At 36.0% G+C, this 26701-nt stretch overlaps 1 protein-coding gene across 2 annotated transcripts in view; it reads right to left on the bottom strand.

Annotated features, from left to right (window-relative positions):
* Positions 1–1287: 1287 nt before the first annotated feature.
* tra2b (transformer 2 beta homolog) overlaps positions 1288–26701 on the bottom strand; it is a 35381-nt gene continuing 9967 nt past the window's right edge. Inside the window, exons 1-8 of one of the 2 annotated variants that reach the window (XM_039756347.1) lie at positions 23139–23259; positions 11548–11699; positions 11228–11393; positions 10249–10437; positions 7887–8002; positions 7262–7360; positions 3726–3799; positions 1288–1656 (exon numbers count right to left, since the gene is read on the bottom strand). In XM_039756347.1, coding sequence (XP_039612281.1) covers positions 1646–1656; positions 3726–3799; positions 7262–7360; positions 7887–8002; positions 10249–10437; positions 11228–11393; positions 11548–11699; positions 23139–23192 — 861 coding nt within the window. In that variant the 5' untranslated portion in view covers positions 23193–23259 and the 3' untranslated portion in view covers positions 1288–1645. Of the gene's footprint in view, positions 1657–3725; positions 3800–7261; positions 7361–7886; positions 8003–10248; positions 10438–11227; positions 11394–11547; positions 11700–23138; positions 23260–26701 lie in introns of those variants that run through there. The other variant, XM_039756348.1, reaches the window with a different exon arrangement.

Consider the following 26701-nt stretch of genomic DNA (forward strand, 5'->3'; position numbering starts at 1 on the left):
ATAAATCCAAAGTGGACCCATACCTTTCAATTGCCTTATGTATGATGTCTTCTAAACTTTCCCAGTTACCAGCATGGTAATTATACTTTAAGGCCATAGTGGACATCCATCCTAGCAACTTATATTTGAACCATGAAAATCCTACATAAGTTTGAGTGTATTCATCATTACATGCAAACCGTTGAGTCACATTTATTTATTCTAAGACATTACCATTAGTAGGTACATAAGGTAAACTAAAGAGAACTGTCTGACACCTACTATATTAAAAACCTAATGTTTTTATCAAGTTTAATTAACCTTTTCTAGAAAGAATGGTCCCCTTTAAATCTGTAAAATGTTCACCTATTTGTTTTTTGAAGCCACTTATTCTAGTTCAAAAAGTCTGAGCAAGACAAGGACCAAGTCAGTAATAAATAGACAAGGTAAGTCAATTGTTTCACTTGCAATGAGTTAGCCACCAGGTTCTTAATTATCAGAAATGCCAAGTAAATACTTTACCCATAGCTTGTGTATTTTGATGTATAGTATTTAAGACCATACAATTCTCTTTGAATACAAAAATTGTGAATGAATTGCACTACAACTACTTAGATAGATGAATGCACTTTTAAACTTGCATGAATAAACTGAGGGTATTCGCGATGGTTTTGGGTTTGAGCTTGACCCTGCAGAATTGGTTGTTAAGAGGAAACAAACCTTTCAGTCTAAGGGGCTGTGACAAGGGTTGAAGCATAAAGCCAAAGAACTAGGCAGAAGGCAGAATTAAATCCAAAGTGAGGTGTTGGGCCATTGCATGATGCACTAATGTAATTAAGTCGCTTTAATGCTAAAGGCTAAATACAGTCATGTATATTGATCTACAGCTGAGTTGCAATATTTCGGACTTAGGGCCACAGGAAAATAGGGTAATGTTCTAGAAACTCAACACCAGCCACAGTAATAAATCTTTCATTATCAAAACTAATTTCCCAGGGTCCCATGTGTGTTCTGACTCTTAGAAGGCATTTTAAAGGTTTGTTTTGATCGGTGCTGGTCCACGTGGCTAATGCATTCAGCTTATACCACTTTCCCTTATACAGGGAAACATTTCTTGCTATGCTGCTAATCATTTAGGTGACACACTGTGATTCATTCATGCACCAATGACAGCAGCCTGCAACCAATCAGCAGCATCTGGGTTGTGCCCCAGTGATTGAGAAATACTGCATTATTACAGACCGAGCGTGCAGGTGCCAAAACTTGGAAGACTGGTTTATGCGGTCTTGAAAAGAAAAAAGCAGAACATGTAAAGAAGCATTTTTATTGCTCACTTACTACAAATTTAAAAGCGTATACATGACACCCTGTACTGCTTACAATAAGCCATATCAATGGAACAGAAACCAAGTGAAAACTGACATTTCACAAAGATAGGCTGAACACTCACAATATGAGGGAAAACTACAGAAACAATTTGCACCAGGATGAAAACCCTGCATTTTAAATTTAATTGTCTCCTAACAATGAAGATGCAAAAAAAGAAAAAAGAAAAAAAAATAAAAAAATAAAAGTACACGGAAAAAATCTTCCAACTTGAAAAAAGCAGCACTCTTCCGGAAAAAAAATTCCTGAAACATTACAAACTACTGGGACATCTTGCTTGTCAGTAATGACCTAAAAAGAAGAGTGGTGGAGGGAGAGAGAGAGAAAAAAAAAAGGGTTAATTGTATACATTTTCACACAAATTACACCAGGATACTTCAGATGTGCATTAGACTAGCACAGTTTTAAAGCAAGAAAGCTTAAGCAAAATAAATATATATATAAATAATTTTTTTAAATGGCTTAAATTAAGCAAGCTGCAACCAATACGTTTTGAACTGGTAAAGTTTCTACTCTCAATTATTTCAAAAACAAGGCCTAATTAAGTAAAATGCTACATAAAAACAACACCGTTTCAGAAGTGTAAAATAGAACACTTCAGGAGATCAAACTCTGGTTCAAGCATTTTTTTTTAACATAATCCAAAAGGTGAGAGAGTAAAAGGGAGTACAAGACATGGTACCCCTGCTTGTCAGAAACCTTCATTTAATAGCTCTCTGTATAATTTTATTCAATCAATCAACTACCACTGTGTTATCTTTGCACATATTCATAAAAGTGTAAATAAATGGGGATTTACTATAAAAAAAAAATTACTTCTACACAAGCTTCGCATCACTGAATTTCCTGGCTTATTTATAAGTTGAGAGCTGTGAATATTATAACTCTCCCTTGTGCTAATATGTAGTGTTTTTTCCCCAGCACCACGTGTCATGCCACATTTTGAAAAGACAGTGTCAGTTACTAACACTCAGCATCTCTCTGGTTATATTTAAGCTACTATATTTTGTTATGGCCAAAACATAGGTATGCGGTGTTGGAATTGCCACAAAAAAATGAAATACATTTTTACAAAATGTCAAAAAAACTGGTTCAATTCATAGAGTATGAAGAACACTGAACCATATAAAGCGTGATGCCAACAAAACAAAAAAATTGTTAAAAATGGAAAACTTGCTGTAATGTTATTCTGTATTAATGTTCGGCATTATAATTTTCTTTTTAAATTCTGTTATATTATGTTTTGTTAATATATTGTGATGTGCTGTGCGGGAGCAGAAAGGGTGGAATGAATTGCTGTAAGTGATAGGACTGGGTGAACGGCTTCTGTGCAGACACACCTCTTAGGAGAGGAGTGATAGAAGTTGGGAGAACAAGGAAGTCTTGAGTAGGGAGTAAGGAGACAATTACTAGTAGGGAAAGCTTTCTGTTATTTTGGAGATGTGCTGTTTAACACAGATAATGGAGTACAAGACAGGGCATCATTTGTTACAGAATGAAGATTCCAGTACCTCCAAGTTATATTTTTTTATTACGCTGGTCATTACAATATTATATAAATTAATTTTGTTAATACTATATATTGTTAACTTTTTGTAAATAAATATCACTATTTTATTAAAAATAATATATGCTAAATTTGTTTAAGTATCTGTTCTATTATTTGTCTTTTCTCTTATCCATCACAGCCATGGTCCCGACCCCTAAAAAATAAATCAAGGTTTTTACTGTATTATGGATACAGACAATGCCAGGATGAAGCCATCCTGGTGCTTGTGCTTATTTGATTCAAACATGCTAAGCCAGCACCCTTCTTGAATTTTTATGTCTTAGAGTTATGTATTGGGATGTTCAAAATAAAATTAAAAATGGATTGTGAATTTTAAATATTCTGAACAAATTTACAGTTGGACTATACATGAGGAGTTTATTCTTATAGTTTGCTTATTTGCTTTGCCAAAACCACTAAGCAAAAAGGCTATCTTTAGCCAGATATTTTCCGTGATTCCGTAATTTCTACATAGCTCAAGCCATTACAACAGCCAATGCCTTCTTAATTTAGGAATAAAGAAAAAATGAATTAAGTTCACTAAAGTATAACTTAAATAGATTTTGTCTGCTAAAGATTCAAGAGAAATGTGGGTCAAAATCATATAAAAAAAGGTTAAGTTATGTGGTGCATATTTTAATGGAACATTAAATGTATGACTGGCCAGATTAAGGCAATGTTTTCAACACCATCATATTCAAAACAAATCATGATGTAAACAGACTGGAACTTCATTAAAAAAGGCATTCACCCAGAATGATCATTAGTGTTCTGAAATAATAAAAAACATGGAATAAAGGATAAATCTTACGTGGGGAGTATGACCGAGACCTAGAACGAGACCTGTATCCTCCACGGCTGTAGTAAGGTGAAGGAGATCTACGTCTACAAAATACAAACAGACAGACCATCAGAGAAAGCCTCATTTTTTTTCTTTAACTCCTCAACAGAAACATGGCTAGGCAATTTCAGTTGCAAGAGTCAGGAACATGTTCAAGTGCTAAAATACACCTACAGTTTTTTTTGGTGGGGGCCCTAATCAAATCTAGGATAAACTTAGTTTGAGATAATTTAAATCTTTCGTCATGCCTAAATAGGAGTTCAACCCCCAAAAAATTGACACCTTTTAATTTAGTTACAAATTAAGCCAACGACATGTATAAATGTGCCACTTTATGCTGAAAGATACTAAGGCTTTTCAATGAAGTGTACATCAGTGGAAAAAACTCTTGGTATTTTTATTTTTTTAACTTCATCGGGACATTCAGACAGAGCTAAAGACTCAGAGTCTGGAACAAACAACAGCATCTTTGCTATCAGAATCACTCAATTTATTCAAAAGAACAAATACCTTTAACTACCACAAAGGGATTTTTCCCCCCCCACTGTAAAGTACTTTCCATTTTACACCTTAATTTTTCCTCAGATAGACAAGCATGTGGTTTGGCCCATTTTAAGGCTTGTCTTCAGACACATGACAAATGTCAGTAAATCTCTCTAAAACATGCTTGCTAAAATTTATTGCATTATATTATATAGGTTTGGGGACAATATTGTACAAAAAGAAAAATGTTTTGTGACTATTAATACATTGGTTTTACACAAAGAGCCTTTACCACAATACACTGTCTATTTAACAATCAAATTCAATCAGCAGCAGCATATAGTTCAATTTAAATACACGTCAGGTCAAGCTGCAAAAACATACACGCAACATACGTAGTTGTACTTTGCTCATTTGCTACTTAATTTCTGTGAATAAAGTTAAAATGCTAAAGAACAGTATCAAAAAAATAGGTAAAAGTACATATAAAATTTATCAGGTCCACTCGTATCTGCAGCATCTATGGGAGATATTTTCTGCCAAAATTATAAAATGAAAACGCAATTTCATTTTCAAAGTTGGCGTGCAAAAATGCTACAAAAATTAAAATGAAATAATCCCATTTGCAATTTCATTAAGCCTGAACCATAATGAAGCTGCAAAAATAAAAAGTAAAATGCATTTCCACTTTGCATCTTCATTTTCTTAACATGCAAATAGCATTGGTCAAAGGGATGGGCTTTGCACCTTGATCTCCCACAATGCTTTGTACTTCGTAGCTGTAGATCCACTTTGATCGATAAATTAAACACTGTTGAAGTATTCTAATATGATTATGATCTTTTCACCCCTGTACTGCAAGCTTCATAGTGAAACCGTCTCACAAAACTGAAGACAATGCATAATTGTAGATCTGAATATGCAATTTAGTTACAACATTTAACATTACAGAAATCAGCCTGTACTATCATAATTTACATTTATTTACACTGAAGTAGAAAAGGGATGCTTTGTATTTCTGTAGTATTAATAGTGTAGCTTCAGCATAGAGTACTGCAATGGTGTTTATATCACTGGGGTGACTTGCTATCCTTAAAAGAACTGCTTGCCTTTTGCTGCACTAGTTTGAAAAGATCTTTTTTTAAGGCACTCCTACTACTGATGACACAATGCCAGCTCAATTTTTTGGCGATTCTCCCCTGGTAAATGCAACTTTTCCTGTGCCGTTGCATTGCCCTCCCTTCAAAGCCATTGTCCCCAGCGGCCACTTCCAGCTCTTTATAACAGTGCAGGTGGCCGAATGGGGATGTTAAGGGCAATGCAGCTGTAGGCAAGCAGACAACCCTCCTGGTGTGAAGATGTACCAGTTTTTTTTTTTGTTTTTTTTTTTTTAAGTTTACTGAACAGGCACTGCAAACCGCATTCCAAGCTATTACAAATATCATAGCTGCTTTAGCATTGTTACTCCCAGTGCACCACTCAATTTTAACCCACTCTATCTGAATGTGGAATCACAGCTCTACAGCAGCTAATCGGAAAGAGAATTACTGGGATACAGCATCTAGCACATGCTGCCTCAGTCATTGACGCAGTCTATTTAAATTGCCCCCAGAAAATGTAATGATTTTAAGATGAAGTTTGATATTCTACTTTCATTACAAAATAAACTACGTGTTTAAAGTGGAAATTGAGATTAAAGTTGACACTGAGCTCCCCCTTCTGTATTCCTAAAATGCTTCCATATGACAGTCAGACATTGAGCTATGAATCATCTTTTCACGGTGACTTTGATATCTGACCACTTTTTTTTTTTTTTTATTATGGTCACTGTGCGACTTTGATCAACATCCAATTGTTGTTTATACAACTGCTTAAAACAACAAATAGTACATTTTTCATTGCCTCCACTTGACATTTGCTGAAATTCTGTTTTCCGCCCGTATTTTTGCCAGCGTCTTTTTCACAGAACACGGAACGTAAGGGAATATTTATATTGATTTGCATATTCAAAAAGACGTAATTCTGGGAGGAGCCAGGGAAGGGCAGCAGGTGCACGCACGAGCATCATTCATGCGGACAGGGATTTATGTAGTGGAAGTGCATGGAAGTTGGCTTCTGCATGGATTTGTACTACTATTTTTGTGCATATGCACATTTTGACTTTCGTCCATACGCCATTTTTAGTATGAATTCTACACACGGCATTATGCATGAGGCCCTAGGTTACAGATCAGAGCGTTGAGGCTCTTTAGCACCTCTGCTGACAAGCCATCACAATGCTCAGTGTTGACAGTAAAATACTACAAAATTACACAGCAACCCATTTCCACTTGTGTAAATAAATGTAAACTATGATGTAATAAAGGTCAACTTGTCATGTTAAATATTGAAATTAAATTGCACATTAATTTCTGCAGAAATTAATTCTGCAATTATGCAAGGTCTTCAGATTTTGAGAGAGTTTTGCTGTGAAGCTTGCAGTACAGGAGTGAAAAGATCAAAAACAGGTCAACTGAACACAGACCAAGTGAGAAGTATTGCATCAAAGTGGCTCTACAGCTACGAAGGACAGGGGGAAAAAAAAATCAAGCCCCACCCACTGACCTCACTATTTGCATATTAAAAACTTGAAAATGCAAAGTGGAAAATTAAATTTCAATGAGCAGCAGGAGGCGTCAGCGTTGTGTTTTTTTTTTCATTTTTGCAGCTTCACTGCAGTCTAGGCTGAAATGAAATTGCAAATGGGGTTGTTTCATTTTTATTTTTACAGCATTCTTGCATGCAGACTTTGAAAATGAAATTGCAAAAGAGATGGCATTTTCATTTTACCATCTTGATTTCTGCAGAAAATACCTCCCATAGTGAACCACGTTAAAAGCAAAAATGGTAACTTAAGACTGCCCACTAAAACATTTCATTCAAACCACTTCAAATTTGCATTAGTGATATAACTCCAAACAACTGACCATAAACATAGTCCAAGACATAATTTTCTAAAATTCTTAAAGACATATACTGCTCACCGATAAGACCGACTGTAGTAATCTCGGTCATCATATCTGTCATAACTTCGGTCATAACTCCTGTCATAGTAGTCCCTGGAACGTCTCGATCCTCCACCACTTTAAAACAGAAAACATGCTGTCAGGTAAGGAATACTCAAGTATTCTTTATAAATACACTGTGTGATGAGAGGTTTTGAATAAGATGTAGTACTGTATACCTTACCGACATGCAATTTACTAGTTTGTAATGCAATGCCTACAATATTAAAGATAAAGTACAGTAGGGAAAATTATTCAATCCCCTGCTGAGTGTGAAAGTTTGCTTACTTACAAAGAAATGAATAGTCTAATTTTTATGGTAGTTTCATTTTAATGGAGAGACAGACAGAATATTAACCTAAAATCCAGAAAGAACACACTACACTAAAGTTATATTGATTTGCATGTCATTGAGTGAAAAAAGTATTTGATCCCCTAAAACCCAGCCAAAATTCTGGCTCCTACAGATCTTCAAAGCCTCCCCTGAAATTGTAGGTAACATTTCAAAGAAAAAATAAAGTTGCCATTGAAGAGAAAATAAAAGAAAGCAGGTTCAGACAACAGTAGCTCATACTAAATAGTGAGAGAGTTAGGTAGGGCTTACTATGTTGGTCTGCCCATGTAAATTCCAGGGGTAGGAGTGTGTGGCCTCTTGGTTATTGAGAAATCAACTCTGATTCTACGACCATCAAGTTCCATGCCATTAGCACGCTCTTTAGCCTGAAGAAAAAAAAAAATTAACAAGCAAATTGGTACAACTAAAATGATCTAGAACAGTGATGGCGAACCATTTAGAAACCAAGTGCCCAAACTGCAATCCAAAACCCACTTATTTATCGCAAAGTGCCAACATGGCAATTTAACCTGAATACCACCTAAAACTGAACACCAGCATAACCAAGGAGCTGGTGGTGGATTTTAGGAGGCCCAGGCCCCTCATGGACCCCGTGATCATCAGAGGTGAGTGTGTGCAGAGGGTACAGACCTATAAATACCTGGGAGTGCAGCTGGATGGTAAATTGGACTGGACTGCCAATACTGATGCTCTGTCTATCTACTGAGCTTTTAGTTTAGAAAAGCAACTCATACATTAACATCTTTTGTCTTAAAAGAAAAACATAATAACAGAGCTTTCAATGATACAAACAACTTTTTGTTGAAAGGTAAAAGTTTGCATTGCTTTTGAACAATTAATGTGCTTTTTGCTGTTGTATGCATGCTGATAATTTGTCTAACCTTGGCTCATACTTTGTAAGTCTGAGAGCAACACATGAAGCACTCAGGTCATCTGTTAGTCTGTTTCTGGTGTCAGATTTGATTTAATTCAAAGCTGAAAACAGCTGCGCACAAGCATAAGATGTTCCAAACAAAGTAAGGAAGGCAATCTCAAGTGCCTTCATTGACTTAAGATTATTTGGCAGAGAATTCCACACTTTAAGGATTTCATTTTCATAACTAACTGTGCTGTGCTGTCCTTTGTCATCCTTTCGATCCTCTCAAGTGTTTCACGCAGGTCTTCCCTATTAAGCTCCTCCCCCAAAGCTTCCATTATATATTACGGGGTCGTGGATCAGGTGTGGCGATTATCAACTCCCGGCAATAATTACAGATGCGGACGACTCCTCACCTGTGCGCTTAAGCGAGGACTGCCCGCATCACAAAGCTCCCGGAAACCGCTCCGGCCACTCTACCATAACCCCTCTTTAAGCCGTGAGTGCGGCAATTATCTGTTAAAACTGGCCTTTTCAATTTTGAGCTGTGGAACCGCTATACCATATCCCCTCCGACCCCACCACGGGAATCACAGACTCAAAAGGCTGCAGTCTGTGCCGCACCCTCAAGCAGCATGTGTGCAGCCCGCCTTACCCCAGACAGGAGAGGAAGGACGCGCTCCCATTGGGCTGCTGGGCAGAGGGCGGGGGATGTGAGAAAAGTCCTCCGGCGCGCGTGAAGAGGGGGGGGCGGTGAGGGGAGCAGCCCGGCCCCGCATTCCTCTGGCTTTAGAGTAACGAACTCTGTGCTCGGGTGACGGCGCGCGTGCCCACTAAGAGGGCTCTGAGTGCCCCCTTTGGCACGCGTGCCACAGGTTCGCCACCACTGATCTAGAACATGGTAAGAGAACCTTTCAGACTATCATGTTAAAGAAGCTAGACTTTAACCTGCAAGTCCTTAATAATTACACTTCAAAGATGCATTAAAAATAAAATTTGACTGCATACATTCATGTCACTTGATGCTTAAAAATTAACTAAATAAATCAAAACAAAATATGGTAACGGACATGGCTGCTCATTAAATGCATCTTCACACACTTGAATCTACATGGTGTATGCTGTGACGATGCATGTTCGCTCCATGCTCCCAACGTCCTTCCGGGAGCCCTTGAACCCAACACCATTGGTAATGTCACCGATGAGCTGGGCAGTGAGGTACAAACAATGAAGCAAGGGGGTGGTGTGCAAAAACTGCACAGTGCTTTTATTTAAAAACAAAAAACTGTTCAAATAAATCAAGTGCAGCTCATTTCAAAGTCTTCAAATAAATAATCCATAAAAACAGAAGTGAAATAGTGAAGGTTAAAATCCAATAGAAAAAAAAAAAAAATCCCTTTAAAAACGAGGTTAAAACAACGGCTGGAAGTTGTACTTTAAAAATAAAGCCCGGTGCATTCCTACTGCTGATGACTCCCCTGTTTCTTCCTCCTGGAAATGAAATGTTTACAATAGTAGTCTGATGCAGAACCATAGTATGTAGGATAAAATTCATTTTAGTTTAGATGCTAAACAAATTTTGACAGCACAGCCATTAGAATGTTTGGGTATTACTTGGGTTACTTATCCTAAAAAGCAAGCATATGATCATCCAAAGCTGCAGAGGCCAATAAATTGCATGTACTATACACTGTATAAGCCAAAGCTAGGAAAAAAAAAAAAAAAAAAAGACTAAGCTTAAACTGGAACACTTACTTCCTTAGAGTCTTCCTTGTTTTCAAAATAAACAAATGCAAATCCTCTTGAGCGTCGAGACTGCTGGTCATAAACTATACTGACATCAGCGAGTGGACCATATTTTGAAAATACTTCTCTCAAGTCTCTTTCTGTTGTATAAAGGCTCAACCCAAACACCCCCAAACAGCAGTTGGGATCTGGATTTGCCTATTTAAATTAAAAAAAAAAAAAAGGGTCAAGTTGCACATTCACTCAAAATTCCCTTAAATTTAGTATGCACACACAAAACACTTTCAGCAGAAAACCATGTTTAAAACTATGCTTTATCATAAAGTTCTTCATACATTTTTTACAATATATCCCAACTGTGGTCATTACCGTATAGGATTGTGTGTTATACCATGTTTAGACAGCTAACCTTTATGAATCAGGAGCTAAAATTTACATGCACAGTAAGGCAAAATAGAAAAACGGACTATTCCATTACTTTAACCTCCAATTTATCCAGGTGGGATTTCGTTTCCATATTCTATACAGTTAAATCTTTGAAACGGAACACTACAAATTATAAGAAAGAATTAGTGCCACTTTGTATTGCAAAAGATCATGTACGTGCAGTACAATTAAAGGATTAAAATCATAGAAAGCAAGAAAAAAGTTTAAAATGAACCCTCACAGAGAAGTGAGGAACACCCAAAGCAATACAATAGACAATCTCGGCCCCAATTACCTTTGCTTTTTTACCCTTTTAAACAAAGCACTGAGAGTTATGCTAAATGCTGCGGTGCTCCTGTTGCCCACATTTTTTGTTCCTTAATTTAAACTGAAGTAATCCAAGTATTATGCACACATAGCAAGTTCTATTGACAGTGCTTGCTGTACTGGAATAGTCAAAATGGACCCTTTTCACAGCTCAGTACAAAACGTGTGTGTAAATGGTTGTTAGATTCAAAACTCAAGGCTATAATAAAACACAGTACAAAAAACACAGCCTTACTCGGTTTCCAATGTGACGTCTGCGATTAGACATTGGAGAATGGCTGTGACTCCTTCGGCGGCGGTATTCTCCACTGTATGACCTACTCCTGGATCTTCTCCGATGTGATCGGGACCTAGAACGTGAGCGTGAGTAACGTCGGCGAGAACTACGGTGAGAACGTGACCTATACAAAATACATAAAAATTGCAAATTAAAGCAAAGATTTTTTTTTAATAAAAAAAAAGCCTCCAAACACATTAACAAACAAATCAGTTTAATATCATCATTCAATTTTCAATTTAATGTAGATATAATAAGCAACTGTTGATAAAACCAACCTTGATTTTGATCTAGAACGTGACCTTGACTTTGATCTGGAGTGGTGGGAACCCTCTTTGGATCGTGAATGTCCTGGGGACTGAGCAGGAGACCTGCTTGCAGATTTGCCTGATCCAACTGGACTTCGACTTCGGGAAGCAGAACGAGAGGCCTAAAGGTAAGCATTCCAGTTTGTCAATTTCAGATAATGATTAGGGAATCAAAAATAAAAACCAAGTGAATTAATAAAATAAAAATTCTAACATCTTAACCTGCTACAGGCTGATTCCAAAGTATTTAATTTTGCAGCAAAGTCCTGAAGTACAAAATGTGTTACGGAAAATACACGTTTTGGATATCTGAACACCTGATTAAACTCCTATTTCTGGATCAACCTGTAACAAGCCTGAGTTTTCCTTAAAAACCCAGATAAAAAATTGTCTATGTCTAAATACTATTAACATTTAAACATTCATATATTAATGGGTAAGCAGCCTTGAGGTTTAATAAATATTCCCTCATATTAAGACTTTAGTAACCCTGTATATGATTACATAGATAATGCATGCACTCTTATAAAAAAAAATTATACAGGGACACAAACAGACTAGAAATTACTTAGCGCAGTGCTTTCTTATCCCAGATTACTTCTGATCTTAACTTCATTGCTATTTCTTTTCTTCTTTCTTCTGTTTCAAATTCTGACTTCTTTCATCTTCCCCATTTCTCACACTGCAAATATTCTACAAGTGGAAACTTCTTTTTTTCTTATAATAAGCATGCATTCTCTTTTTTTCACAAATTCAGCTTCATTTATTTTTGAGCTTCAAATTATTCTTAATAAAAACTTGTCATTTGACTTCTTCCTCTTTTTCCTTCTTCCAACATTAACCTTAATGAAAAAAGAAAAGGATGAAGCATATATAAAAACTACAGAATTAAAAAGAGGCAGCCTATACCCCCACATTAGGTTATTTACTTTAAGGGAGTATGTCAGCTCTATCAAGTGTGAACATAACTAATTGCATATATGTAAAGAAAAACAAACACCAAGTACGAATTCACAAACTTTTATAAAATGCTTAGGTCAGGGTCATATTTTGGCTAACATGGCCAATTAAAAGCTACAGTTTGTTTAAAAGAGTAGCTTGAATCACAAAGGTAATAAAGTGAAAATGAAAGTAAATAAAAGGTTCACTACAAATTACAAAGTTCACCCCTAGTGGTTTTACTCATAACACAGTTATTAGGTTGACTACTGAAACATCTCCAGCTCAACCAAAGCTATGTGAATGGATTAAAAAATTAAAACAGCATCCTCCCAAGCATGGTTTAAATCAGCATTTATTAAGTGTAATCTCCAGATTCAAAACCAATTTACATGGCTAAAAAAGTAATCAAACTGTTGAATGTCAATTTAGTTCAATGTTATACCACGTTTTTAATTATACATTCCATGAACTGCATCACATTGATTTAGACAGCACTATTAATTCAAAACATCTATGTACCAAATCAAAAGAAAACAAGTAGCATCCCCTAACCAATCTGAAGAGATCTGTGAACAAAGAGCCCACTATTCAGTGGTGTCCCTACCCATAATACATGTTGAGGCACCAAAAACCCTCTCTTATTTTAATGCAACATTAATTCCTACCAAAATTTAGAAATACAGCTGTAAAGGCTGGATAACATTTTTCTTAGGCTATGGGATTGGGATTGTACTGTTCCAACATATCGTATATACTCGAGCATAAGTTGGGACTTGATTTTACCATAATGGTATTTTGTAATGTCCATTGTATAAATTGAAGGCAGAAAACTCAAACCAAGAGATTATGATATGCTAATGCCCACCTGAGAGAATAACCATGCAGCACACTGCCTTTTTCTTGCTCTATGTATTGTGCCTACGTGACCACACGGTAATACCCAAACCATTCCAAAGCAGCGTTTGCACGGATGTGTTTTTTTTTTTGATCTCACAGCCTCATACACCTTTATCTTAAGAGCATCCCTTATCTATGATGGAGCGTTTGATCAGAAGAAAATATGAAGCTGGTTTTAAACTAAACAGCACTGAAATAGCAAAGGAAATTGGTGCCTGTGCTGCTGTAACATAAAGAGAAACTGATATGCGACTGGAGGCAAGAAGATGTAAAAAAAAGTGTTGCATTTTTCAACGGGAGTATAAGTCGGTGTCTGATTTTACGGGGTTCAAGACCAGTCTTATACATGAGTATATACGGTAGTGAACACAATGTTGACAGTTTTGCCTGCATATTAGTAGGGTTAGCATGACTCAAGTGTGCTTTAACGGACAGATCATAATCCTCTGAATGACCTCCAAACATTGTCAAGATATTCCCTAGTGTCTCAATCTCAAAGCCAAAAAAAACAAATAAAAATGGGCAGTAATGATGAACATAAATCTTGTACATCGATAAAAATTAATTTGATGGATACTGGAAAGAATGAGGTGCAGTCATATTCAAATATTAAGAAATTTAACATGAAAGTTAAACAGTGCAAAGTCATTAGAAGACATTTCTTCAAAATCCTATAAACCGAAGACAGGAGACTAGATCAGCACTAGGAATAAAGGAAGAGTATGTATTGAGTAATAGCAAATAATTAAAAGTACTTTGACGAAAGAAAAAAGTCAAGCAGGTTATTTGAATGGTCATAACTACATAAATTAATCATTCACAAACAGTACAAACTTGACAAGACAAAGGACTACTTTATAGGAATGTGATGCACTCTCTTGAAAGCTTGACTCTTATGTAGTACCTTTCACAGAGGGCACCAGGACAAAGCAACATATCCCAAACCATACCTCTATTATAATGGAGTGAAAGACACGTGTCATTTATCTACTTGACGCTGGAAGCGCCATGGCTAACACAAATTTCATTTGTGTGCAGGTCACGCTTCTGGTCCTTCCAAGACTTTTCTTATATTGGTGCACTTTAGATGCTGCTGTTGTATCAAACTCTGAAATTCTATTCAGAAAACATGATTGATGTTTCTCTCTCTCTCTCCACCCCCCCCCAAAAAAAACCCCATATGAAAAATTCATTACTTCCACAAGCATCATCACTGAACACCAGTACTGAGGTGTGAATCACTCTCCCCCCACCTCTGGCTTGTACTTGATGGCATTTGCATATCCTTTTTTACCTCTACACATCCGCTCTTGCAGCCATTAACATTACTAAACACTGTTTCCTAGATATGAATATAGCACACCTGATGGCAAATTATTTTCTTTCATTTAGGCAGTAAACTATAAACTTGCACAAAATGGCATTGTAATGATTCTTTACACATTGTGGAAAAGAAAGCTTGCAGTCAACATGAATGTGAAGTGGATAAGTGAGAACTGGCCAAGGGGCACATAGTGGACAGAGCAATTGAGCTGCGAGTGAAGACAGTACTCGCTCACTCAGAAAATACATAGATAAGGTAAACCCAAGAATAAACGTAGGGCTTTCTATGTGAAGAAGGGAAGATGCAACGTACACAAGGTGCCTTTTAGGTGGTGGGGGAAATTTGATTACAGCTATACTGAAAATTGCTGGTGCATGTATCAAGTTACACACAATCACATGTATTAAGTCAGATACTTGATGGCAAATGTGTACACAAGCAAAGAAAACCCAACTGTTTATTCCTGTACTTGCAAACATTGTCAAGTGGGCCATATTTGTGAAAACAATGCAAGTGATGTATATTTCCCCACATAAAAGTGATGCTGGGTGTGGATTTCATATACTAACTGCTTTATTGCAATATCAGACATTTGGCATATATTGTTAAGAAGTGCATCATACTTTGTAAGGGACACAACCACTGATGAGCAGTTATTCCTGATGAATGCTAATGCCCTTATATGCAGTCAAAGTCAAATTCCACACGTCCAGAATCGAACTTTAGGCAGCTAATGCCAAGTATACTGTTTAAATGTTTATAGTCATTGAGAAACTGTCATGCTTTAATAGGAATTCATACCTTATCAGGATTCCATTAAATCAATTAAATAATCAAGACATTACTAGCATTTATAATGGCAGTTACTATTTGAAATGACAGATTTTTAATTATTATTCCATATGGCTGAAAAAAAACATATCTTCAGCAGCAATTCCTTCAATGTCCTAAAGGTAATCTCACCTTAGCTTGTAGTTAGTCATGTTTACATGCTCATTGGTTATTAGAAAAAAAATTATAAATCCATTAGCACTGCACTGCAGACACACAACAGCAGAAGAGATCAGAATCTTTAGTCTGAGAAACAAATGCTTATTGGTCCTCATTTGACTACTTTAAATACATGACAAATGCCAGTGTCATCTACAACAGAAAAAAAAAAAAAAGACTATTCTGCGATGCTGGCCTCACAGGCAGAGTTAAGTAATAAAACCAGCAAAGTAAAAGAAAAGTTAAAATGAGCAAAAGAATACAGACACTGGACAAGCGTATTATGCTCAGCATCCTGGAGTCGTTTCTCGTGCACCTAATTTTGATACACGAGATGCTCCGACTACATAAATGCTGACGCAACAGTAATGGAATAAGTAGAATATTCACATTATGCTCCCTTGCATTTATCTACATTACCTGTGAAACATGCAAGTAATGAACTTACTAGCACTCTATAGAGAAAAATATAGCTTAAGATTTCATGCTTTCAGTGGACTGAAGTGTTATTTTATGATCAAATACTGAAATGGTTATATGTCAATTCAGAGAACAACTTTGAAAAAGCAGCTTATGTCAGAAACACCCCATTTGATCATTCTTGCTCCAAGTATAACAGTGAAAATAATAACATGAAACCTGTAAAGTGACATCATGAAAAACGTTTCTATTTCATGTAATATTTTATGTGCCTAGCCGAAATGTCTTGCTTTACATTGAAAAATAAAGCAGTTTTTTGCTCTGCAAATGCACCAACCTGGAGTTTTTTTGTTTTTTTTTTAAATTGAAAACATGCTAACATTTAAGTGAAAAATATATACGGTTTGTCAGGAAAATTTATGTTCGGTCAATATATATTAGGTTATCATTAGGGAGCAGGGCAGCAGGCACATGTTAAGGATGTTAATATGAAAATCAATTAGTGAGAAAAGGACTTGGGTGCCCTTTGGTGTAGCCTTCGTAGTTATGCTACTGAAAAATTAGTAGTGGCGGTTGTAGTGTTAAAAGCGGATATCTTACCATTTGACTAATGCAGTGAAATCTTCAGATTATTAGTTTAGTATTTTTCAAGTAAGATTTTTCACAATCATGGAATGAATTAGTAAACAATTCTCCACGGGAAGTTAGTATTTAAAAAAACCTATATCTATATTTAGAGAAGCTGTTGGCAAAAGAGGTATTGTACAAAACTAGACCTTAAGTTGGTTAACTGTCAAAAGAATGTGCAAATAAGGATAATGCTAAACAAGGAATGATGTAATCGGTGAAGTTCCTCAGGGGCCTATCCAGGGACTGTTGATTTTTCTGATTTTTATTAATGACATAGATACGAATATAGTTAAAACTTGTGAAATTCGTAGATACTAAAATGGAAGGAATGGCAGACACTAAGGCGGCAGCAAAAACAATTCAAAATAACCCATGGACAAGCACTTGGAAATGTTTATATAGAAAAGTGCGAAGTGTTGAACTGCTACAGGAAATAACTTCTAAAAAGGATTTAGCGGTTTATAGCAACACATTTTATCATGTAAGCAATATGCAAAAGCTATCAAAAAGGCAAAAAATGTGTTAATTTAATAAAAAAAAAAAAAACGCTGAATATAAAAGGACATTATGCTCTGATAATATAATGCACTAGATCGACCGTACGTGTAGTATGGTGTGCTATTCTTATCACCACACTACAAGACAGATATAGCAGCATTTGATGTTGTGTGGTGAAGAGGAAGCAATCTGATAACATTCAGAGAATTAAACCTGTGTGGTCTCGAGCAGTGGAGACTGCATGGGGACCCAATACAAACATTCAGAATGCTCAATAAAATTCTTTCAGTTAAACAGTGAATCACATACTCAACAAGACCAGTGGAAATTAAGGTGAAGTGCATTTAGGATTGAAGTCGGGAAGCACTTCTTTATGCAAAGAGTTGAGGGAATTAGGGTGCTCCAATGGACTGGCCACCAATCAAAATTTTTTTTTTTTTTAGTTAAGACTATCGATGAGAATTAAGGTAGATCACAAAAAATGATCCTCTTGGACCCTGCTTTTCTAAGCTCCATTGTAATTTAGAAGTAGTGCTCCTTTACACAAGGATTTATGGTAGTTTACGCTGCAAAAGAAAAAACATGCTGGCTTAACGTGCAGCAAGTGGAAGCTTGTTTTATCTGAGAATAAGAGGTGATAGGTATATTAACCTTTACCTTAAAGAAAGGAGTAAAACTAGAAGAAAAAATTGGAAAAATCATCCAATGCAACTAGAAAAATGGCAAGAAAAACTACTTTAAGGAATTCAGACCTTTATTTTGTCCTTTAAATTATAATGGACACCACTCGAGTTTGGACCGTGTGCTTGTTTAAAATGCAGCATCCTACACTTAATTGGAAAAAGAAAAGAAAGATGAATTTGAAATTGCTGCTTAGTAAACAATAGGCTTTTTGTTTAAAAAATTGTACTGTTTATTTTGTGCTGTGTGTCACACAGCACATGTTTTAGCAAGAAAGACATACTAAATAATTAAAATGGTAATTCATATTTTATAACTACACCTTAAGAATTACAAATGTCTAGCTGATGCACTGAAGAAAAAGCCAAACCTGTAAAAACACAGTAAATGTATATTTTAATAGCAAAAAGCTGTGGCGCAATTAATGATTTAAAATGATTAACATATGTAAGTGCATGTACATTTACATTAAAGCAGCAAATATCAATTAAATGGTTTTGTGAGAATTTATTTGTTAGAAATGATAAGAATTACTGGTTTTAATTAAGCTTCATTTCAGATTGGTACATTAAAAAAAATAAACAATATGACAGCTTGTAATTATGAGGAGCTTTTTCTTTTATGCCACATGTACTATGGATAATTTTTTGAACATCTTAAGGTGTGCATTGACCTGACCTGAGCGACATTTAGGCTGTAAAAACTGCTAAAAGCGATAGTCCCAAGTGTCACTCGGGCAAAGGTATAGACGCATTTCGATTAAAACCGAGGATTACTCAGGCTGTATAACTGCGAACAGCGTAAGTGCTGAGTGTTGCCTATACCACTGTCAGTGTGTCTTGCGTAAGTGTCAGGCCAGAGAGTTACCCAGGCAATGGTATAGATACACCACCTCCTAGCTTTATAATGATGCCTCAAACGCCTCTCTGCAGAGATGACAAGGTGAATGTCTTCAGGCAGTGAAACTGAAAGCAACAGTGAAACTGAAAGAGATGCTTGTGTGCAGTGTGCTATTCATATTAAATTAACACCTGTGGTTTATAGTTTTAATTATATAAATATATTTTAACATAGGACATAAAATTTCTATTTGTCCGGTTATACTGAAGATTAGCGTAAAATGTTTTTTAAAGGGATGAAAGAAAAAAATCTGAATCAGTATCAGCTCATCAAGTAACATGAAATGGGGATTGGCATCGACCTTAAAAAAAATAAATCTTGATCAGAGCATCCCTAGAGGGAATCTGAAACAAACTACCTACACATGTTCTAGAAGCTGAAACCTTGAAAAATTAAGTACCGTCTCAGTTGATAGTGATTTCAAGTAGAGGGGACATCTCAGCTTCAGAGCGTTGACATCCTAAACTGCCTAAACAGCTAATACAAGCTCTTCAAAGACCCAGTCTGGACTCTCAATGGGTCAATAATGCATTTAACAGACAAATAAAAAGGAGAGCCAGCATTGGATCAATGTTTGATGTTAACTCAGAAAGCAAATTAAATTTGTAGGGTTTTGCACATACTGTCTTTATAGGTTCATTATTGTGAAATGTTGCATTGGAGAGCAAAACAGCGCAATATGCGGTTTTACAAAATGAACACAATCTCAAGACATGGATCTAAACTAAATCTTGACTTGAAAACTGATGCATCTGAATAGTTATATCACATTTTAACTGATGTCTCAAACCCATTTTAAAACAATAATGGATTTTTTTTTTTAATTTATTTATAAAATGCTCTGCTTAAGTTTCCTAGGACAAATTTATACCAGGATTGTGGAAAATAACAGACTGAAAAGAACAGGACTTACCCTTAAAGTGTGGAATCTGTGAAATTCCTTTTAAAAACTCTAGGGCTGCTTTAAACTCAAGTGGGAGTAAAACACTACACCTCCTTTCCTTTGTTGCATTTGCTCAAAAGCAAAGGGCATTTAATTGCTCTTCACTGTGGCTCAAAGTTATCCTTTAAAATCAAATCAGCAGCCAGGCACTGAAACATTAAAATAAGAAAACTATCTACTATAAAAACAAATGCTTTCACAATCCGTTTAATTTTGCTCATTATACACTTCAACAATCACTTTTAGGCAGTACCAATAATATACACAATAATTCTAACTTTGCTTTCAAGACAGAAATGCACACGTTTAAAGGAGTAAACGGTTTACGAAAGAAGGGATTTATAGAAACAGGAAAAAAAAAAAAAATGTACAGTACTTTTTAAACCAAAAGCACTAAAGAAGCTGCAAGTACCAAATTTCACAGTGCTGAAATATAAAGATGCATTTTAAACATTATGGTAAAAATGACAACAGTGAATGAAACTTAAAAGGTACAAAACAAAAATAACCCACAAAATGTCACAGAATAGCACAAGACAGTATTATCCAACAGAGGTAGACTTTCTTTATAGTGTAGGTTAAAATGACTGCAGTACCTATTAAGGACCTAGTTTAGACAGAAAAACATGCCTAACAAGGTGCCTTTCACAATAAAGAGAAATTATTAATTTAACTGTCAATTTAATAACTGAATATGCAGGAGCCTGAAACCATCCTTTCAGCTACTTTGGTTAATTCCAATTTGAGTTTCAATTTTGCCACTTTGAATTTAAAATTACATAAAGTGTTTGGTGTAGTTTAAAACTTTTTTGCCAAAATGCATCCAAGTCTTAAGTTGGTTTAAACTTACTTACTAATACATGGTATTTTTACATAAGGCATACTTTTTGCTGTCATTCATTTAAACAAAACATTGATCCAAAAACAGTTTAACTAGATCATCATTGGCCAATTTTAATATTAAACTGACAACTATTTTATTTAAAAGTTACAAAGAAAAACAGACTTCAATGCTGCTAGACTCAACAATTGCCTCCCAAAACTAAAATTTTCCATGATTCTGTGTATGAATCATCATAGGAATTTAGAGAGACCGGCTTATTCCCTGAACAGACAACTTGGCAATTTCCTGGTCCGACTGCGTTTAACAACATTTCGTAGTATGCAGGCATATTTAGCAGAAACGACTGTGCCATGCACAATAGAAATACTAGCCAAAGACTTTTATACCGTTCCAAAAAGTACCAAAGTTTGTTTTCCATCACCTAATTTACATGGTGAGCTTGACCAGACAATTCTGAAGTTTAGTCTACACTAAGTTGAGCTTCTTTTTTTTCTCTTTAATAATAAAAAATATAAAAAAAAGATAAGTACTGCCCACAGTGCCCAAAGCAACTAAGATGATCTAAACATCTCACTTATCAAAGCTTCATGTTTTGATTGGAAAGAGAGGTTGTCCTTTCACAATTTAACCATTAAATTGGTGGCATTTTTTGGCCCAGCAATGAAAATGTACATGACACAACATTCAAGTGCATTTAGAGACTGGGTCGGCTGGTTGAAAGCTAGAGTATTTTAAAATGTTCTGGTCACTTCAAAGAGTGTTATCACAGTTGTGACAGTAATTTTGTTACATTGAGTTATACTCAAAATTAAAAGTGATAAAATGTAATTACTTACATGTACAGTCAGTGTACACAAAATGTTAATACCACTTTACAATATCATGCGATTCAAATAGCTTTATTAACACCAACACCAATTAAGTGATGGAGGATGGATGAAAAAAATCAAACGAGTATTTATTAGATTCAACTGTAGAGAAGACGGCTAGGTCTGGGGAGGGCAGAGACATACTTTAGTTTCATTTAGACAGATGTATGAGGTGAATTTAATTTCCAATAGACTCTAGCTGTGGATCTCCATGAGTTTCGCCCAATGAGGAGGTTTTTCTGTTCTATTATACATCAGTAATAAAACCTGGATACATACTGGTTAAGATAAGGGTTGGGGAATGGTTATCTGACTCAAGTCAAGCAAGACAAGTTATAAAAACCAGCAATCCAGCATGGCAACTGGACAGAAGAGCTGAGGAGCTCTGCGGCTGGACCAACCTCTCTTACTGCACAATGTCTATTCACTCTCCAGAAGCCTACTATGTGTCACCCATTTTTATTTCATCTCAAATTGCATCTACTGTCTTGATGCCTGTAAATATGTACCATTTACTTTAGAATGTTCCATTAGTATTTACTACATGATATCAAAGTTAATGTCTCCAGTGCCCAAAACGTGTTTGAAGTATATGTATGCACAACTGTGGATCTGGGGGCTTGTCAGTCACACAGTTATTTGTTTCTCGCCAACTCTAAATGAGGGTTTGAATTACCCAATCACATGATGTTATTTTATTCATTAGTTCTAAATGTGGTAAAGTTTAACTGATCATGAGAGAGACAGAGACTCCAAGTCTAAATTAGGTGCTAGGAATGATGCTCTTGTGAGGTGTTCTATCCAAGCTTGAATGTATCGGGGTATTTACTTTTAGGCTGAGATTGCCTAATTACTAGCAGAAAGGCTTCCAAAAATGCATAGCATTTCCTGTAGTTGATCTGGACCAGGTCAGATCACATTAATTACCTTACACAAACCACTCCGGTGTTCACTTGGTGCTGCACCAAGACTACCTTTTCTTGCTAAACGGTCTTGTTCCTGCTGGTATAGTTCACACTAGAATGCATTTGGCATTCACATCTACCTAAATGAACCAGACTACAAGGGAAATTTTGAGTTTGAAGAAACCACTCCCAACGAATTATACCTAACATCCTAAAAAGTTCAGTTGAAGCCTCAAGCTAAAAATTATTGGCTGGTTCCAAAGCTGGAATAGTGGATCATTGTGACTGTAGTGCTTTGACAATACAATTCGTATAAAGAGAACCTTTAAATAATGCAAATGTTACTTTTTACTGTGATGGAAATACTGAGTACATGTTTATTCACACTAGCACAGAGTGTATGAGCCATCTTTAATACATTTCTATACAAGTCACTTTATTTTTACGAATATGAACATCTGTAACTTACCTGCTTTCAATTTCTAGAAGCAGCAGAAGTGAGCTGATGTGATCAAGTTTTGTGCAAGACGTCACACAGCTACTATAAGCTCAGACAGAAGCCAGACTGTTAGCATATAGCAAGTCCTACCACGTCATTCTGTTACAGTAAGAAACGGTACTTACCTTGTACGGCCGACAAAAACAATATCATTACTACCTCAGTGAATGAAGAATATCAGTTTTAGCCAATTGAATATATACACTTTCAACATCATACCTTTCTTAAATGGTAATAGTCATCCAACCCAGCCCACATCTGACCCAGCCCCATCCAGTGTCCTGCAGTGAGGTGTACTTGCTTCAGTGCACACAACTGCAGGTGTTTCACTGTTTTGCCGTCAGGAGCGGCTGTGGAACGAGTAAAAGAAAAAATAAATATAACTTGAAATAACCGCTCACGATGTAATATTTAAATAGTAAAATAATTTGGAACTGAAGTCACAAAGAATGTTTCCCTATTTTAAGACAGATGAGTCTGCAAATTCACTAATGCTTTTCAATGGGTGATTTTAAAATTAAAAAAAAAAATTAATATATATACTGTATATAGCGCGCACTGGGAACAGTAGGTTGGGCTGGGCAAAAAAAAAAAATACAAATTTATGGGATGATTAACATTCTAAAGATTTTAACATAGAGATCACTTAACTAATTATGAGCAAAAAAAAAAAAAAAAAGGAAGAATGTCAATTGTATTCTTCCCATAAATACAAAAACATGTTCTTTTGCCGTCAGTAAGAAAAGATGCAAAATTAAACCTTACTGTGTAATTTGCTTTTACATTTGAATTCACTTTGATAACAGGGAGCTTTCCTATACTTATGATACAATTTTTGCTATAAAACAGATGATTTTTGGTTTTATTCAAACAGTTTTGCTTGCAGAGCAAACTACCCAGCTTTTTCATTCTACTGTAACTGCAAGTCCCTAGAGTATCCACCTATAGAAGAGTCACTTTGGCCATGTGCGCTGCGATACCTCATCGACTGCCCATTAAATTGTTCTCCTCCCAAACATACCTTAAACCACTGTTGTAAGGTGTGACAACTATTTTGCACCCAACCCCAAACAAGGCATGCCCTGCACCGAATATAATTCTACTGTCTAATGAAATATAGGATTGGAAGTGTACCTTGTGCAAAGAGTTGTTAGTTGTGGACAGGCTTTAACTTTACCCAACACTTGCAAGGACCATTTCTATATTGCGGCTTGTTTTAAGTGCGGAAATAAACTGCATGCATTGACACTTATTTTTGCAGACTTTGCATTTTACTTTAGTTTTCTCAGCATCTGATCGTTCATGTCTTATATCCAGACTTAACATTAAAATCTCTCTTGTGAACAAGTTAATTCATAAGGGAAAGAAATAATAATGTAACCAGTAACTATTTACAACCTTCCATTGTTACGGCCCATGGGAAACACCATCGATTCAGTCCTTGCTCCTTCCTTTTAAGGAAAGGGCATCCTGTTTTAAAGTTATGACAGCCTGCTGGAGCATCAATATATTGGTAACCCACAGTGTTCATTCAGCTCTGGAACGACAAATTTATTGCCCTGCACACAGCCAAGCTTGCAATATTTTCACTATCCAAACTGAAATGCGTGTTAGCACCCTGCTTTCATCCCCAATTGCCACTCCTCAGCATTTTGCTTGTTGCTTTATAAAAAGCGCAGGCTGATAGAGCTCCACTCTACCTGCCCATTCTATTGTGCAAACTTAGCTTTAAAACATTAACTCCAAACAAAATACAAGCAACATAGAGGAGTTTCAAACTGCTAAATGGGAGGCTTCATTTAAATTCAGCACACCAACCACTATTTAAGGTGAATACTGAGATACACAATAAAGGTTGTGTGGTCCATTTACTTATTAGGTGACATTTACCTTTCCAGTGCTAAAGCAAGCACTTTAAGGGCATTTGTTTACCGACAAGATGAAGAGGTAGGACCAATTAAGTAGGTCTGAAATCTGGATAACATTTTCTTTTATACTGCATACCTATTTAATTTTATAGCAAAAGACAACAGTCTGCTTTTCTACACCTTCATTTTCATAAGGTGTAGTTCATTAAAAAGCACTGCAGTAAAATAATCTTGATTATTCATTTAACACTACCTGACAGCTTATATCCTCTACATCAGTGCTCTCAAACTCCAGTTCTAGAGGGTCCCAGAGGCTGCAGGTTTTCACTCTAATCCTTTTCTTAATTGGTGGCGAGTTTTTGCTGCTAATTGACTCCTTTTCCTTTCATTTAATTGACTTTTTTAGGATTTGTTGCTCTGAATTGTTTAATTTCTTTCCTTAAAAGGCATCTAAACAAAAATGAAATGTGGAGTGAGCAAACTGAAGAGCAAGTACGTCAAGGCCTCAAACTCCAACCAATTTGACTCCTACCAGTTGCTTAATTAGGAACTAATTCTTGTTGATAATTACACCCATTCTTTAATTCTATGGTTTGTTGCTGCTCTAATTGTGCAATAGAATACATTTCCAAAACGGTGCATTCTCTTTTCTAAGAGCTCTGTTAAAAGGTTTTGTGGGCCTCAGAAGGATTAGCATTCCTGACATCTTCATCTTTCTTTATGTTCAGATACTGTATGATGGACAAAGTTTGATGGTCAAGTGTTGGCTCATTTTGTATCTCACTGTTTGGCTGCTAATTAAGGAAAAACAATTAAGGGGTCTGAGTCTTCAAGATCAAGTCAATCAAAATGAATTCAAAAGAACTTAGGCAGCAAAAACAGGTCACCAATTAAGAAACGGGTTGGAATGAAAACATGCAGCCCTCTAGGACCAGAGTTTGAGACCAATGCTGAACAGTATCATGGTACATTACACTCCTTTCACTTTGTACTTTCTGCATTCTTGACTTAGACTTACAATGGATACACAAGAAATCGCCTCACTCATTACCTTGAACCACTCCTGAACTGTGCGCTATGACAGTGCACAGCAGGCAATTAGAATATATCTGTAAAAAGAACAGGTCTTTCTGCAAATTCAGAAATTTATAAAGAACACATGGATTCGTACAGGCAAGCAATTTCCATAGTTAAAATTAGGCATTTCTCCAACTTTAATAATGGTGAGTGAATTCCACTTTTTTTTTTTTTACCAACTATTCATAAACTCTTGCAATCGTTAAAGGTTTCAATATCTTCATCTGATACTTAGGAAAAAAAAATTAACAACGGTTTCCTAAAGAAAGGTCATCCCCATCCATTAACAGCTTGGACATCCCAACACCACAACTAAACCTTTATTATCTGTAAAATGTAGGGCTATAAGCAGCCCTGAGCAAACATTTTAGTACACTAGTTTTGGCCAACACTTTTTGCGACTTTTTTTTTTTTTTTAAATAAAAACACCACACACACCACCTTAACCCCATGCCTAATACCCTACTCAATCAAGACTTGTATGCTTGATTGATGTACTCGAATAGTAGACATTATCAACTTATCTACTGCATCAGAGATTATACCAACAGATAATTTCACTAATTAACAGCCTTCCATTTTTGGCTAAGACTACATCTAGATCAGAAAAGGCCATTCAGCCCAACAAAACTCACCAGTTCTACACACTTAATTCTGAAAAAAAAAAAACAAAACCAAGTCTAATTTTATCAGTAAAGTCTTACCGTCTATCACGCTACTTGCTAGTTTATTCCAAGCGTCTATGGTTCTCTGCGTAAAGAAAAACTTCCTAATGTCTGTGTGAAATTGACACAACTTTGTCCCAGTGTTTTCTAACTCACTTTAAAACGGTCTCGA

This window comes from Polypterus senegalus, chromosome 6 (genome assembly GCF_016835505.1).
Source record: "Polypterus senegalus isolate Bchr_013 chromosome 6, ASM1683550v1, whole genome shotgun sequence".
NCBI lineage: Eukaryota > Metazoa > Chordata > Cladistia > Polypteriformes > Polypteridae > Polypterus > Polypterus senegalus.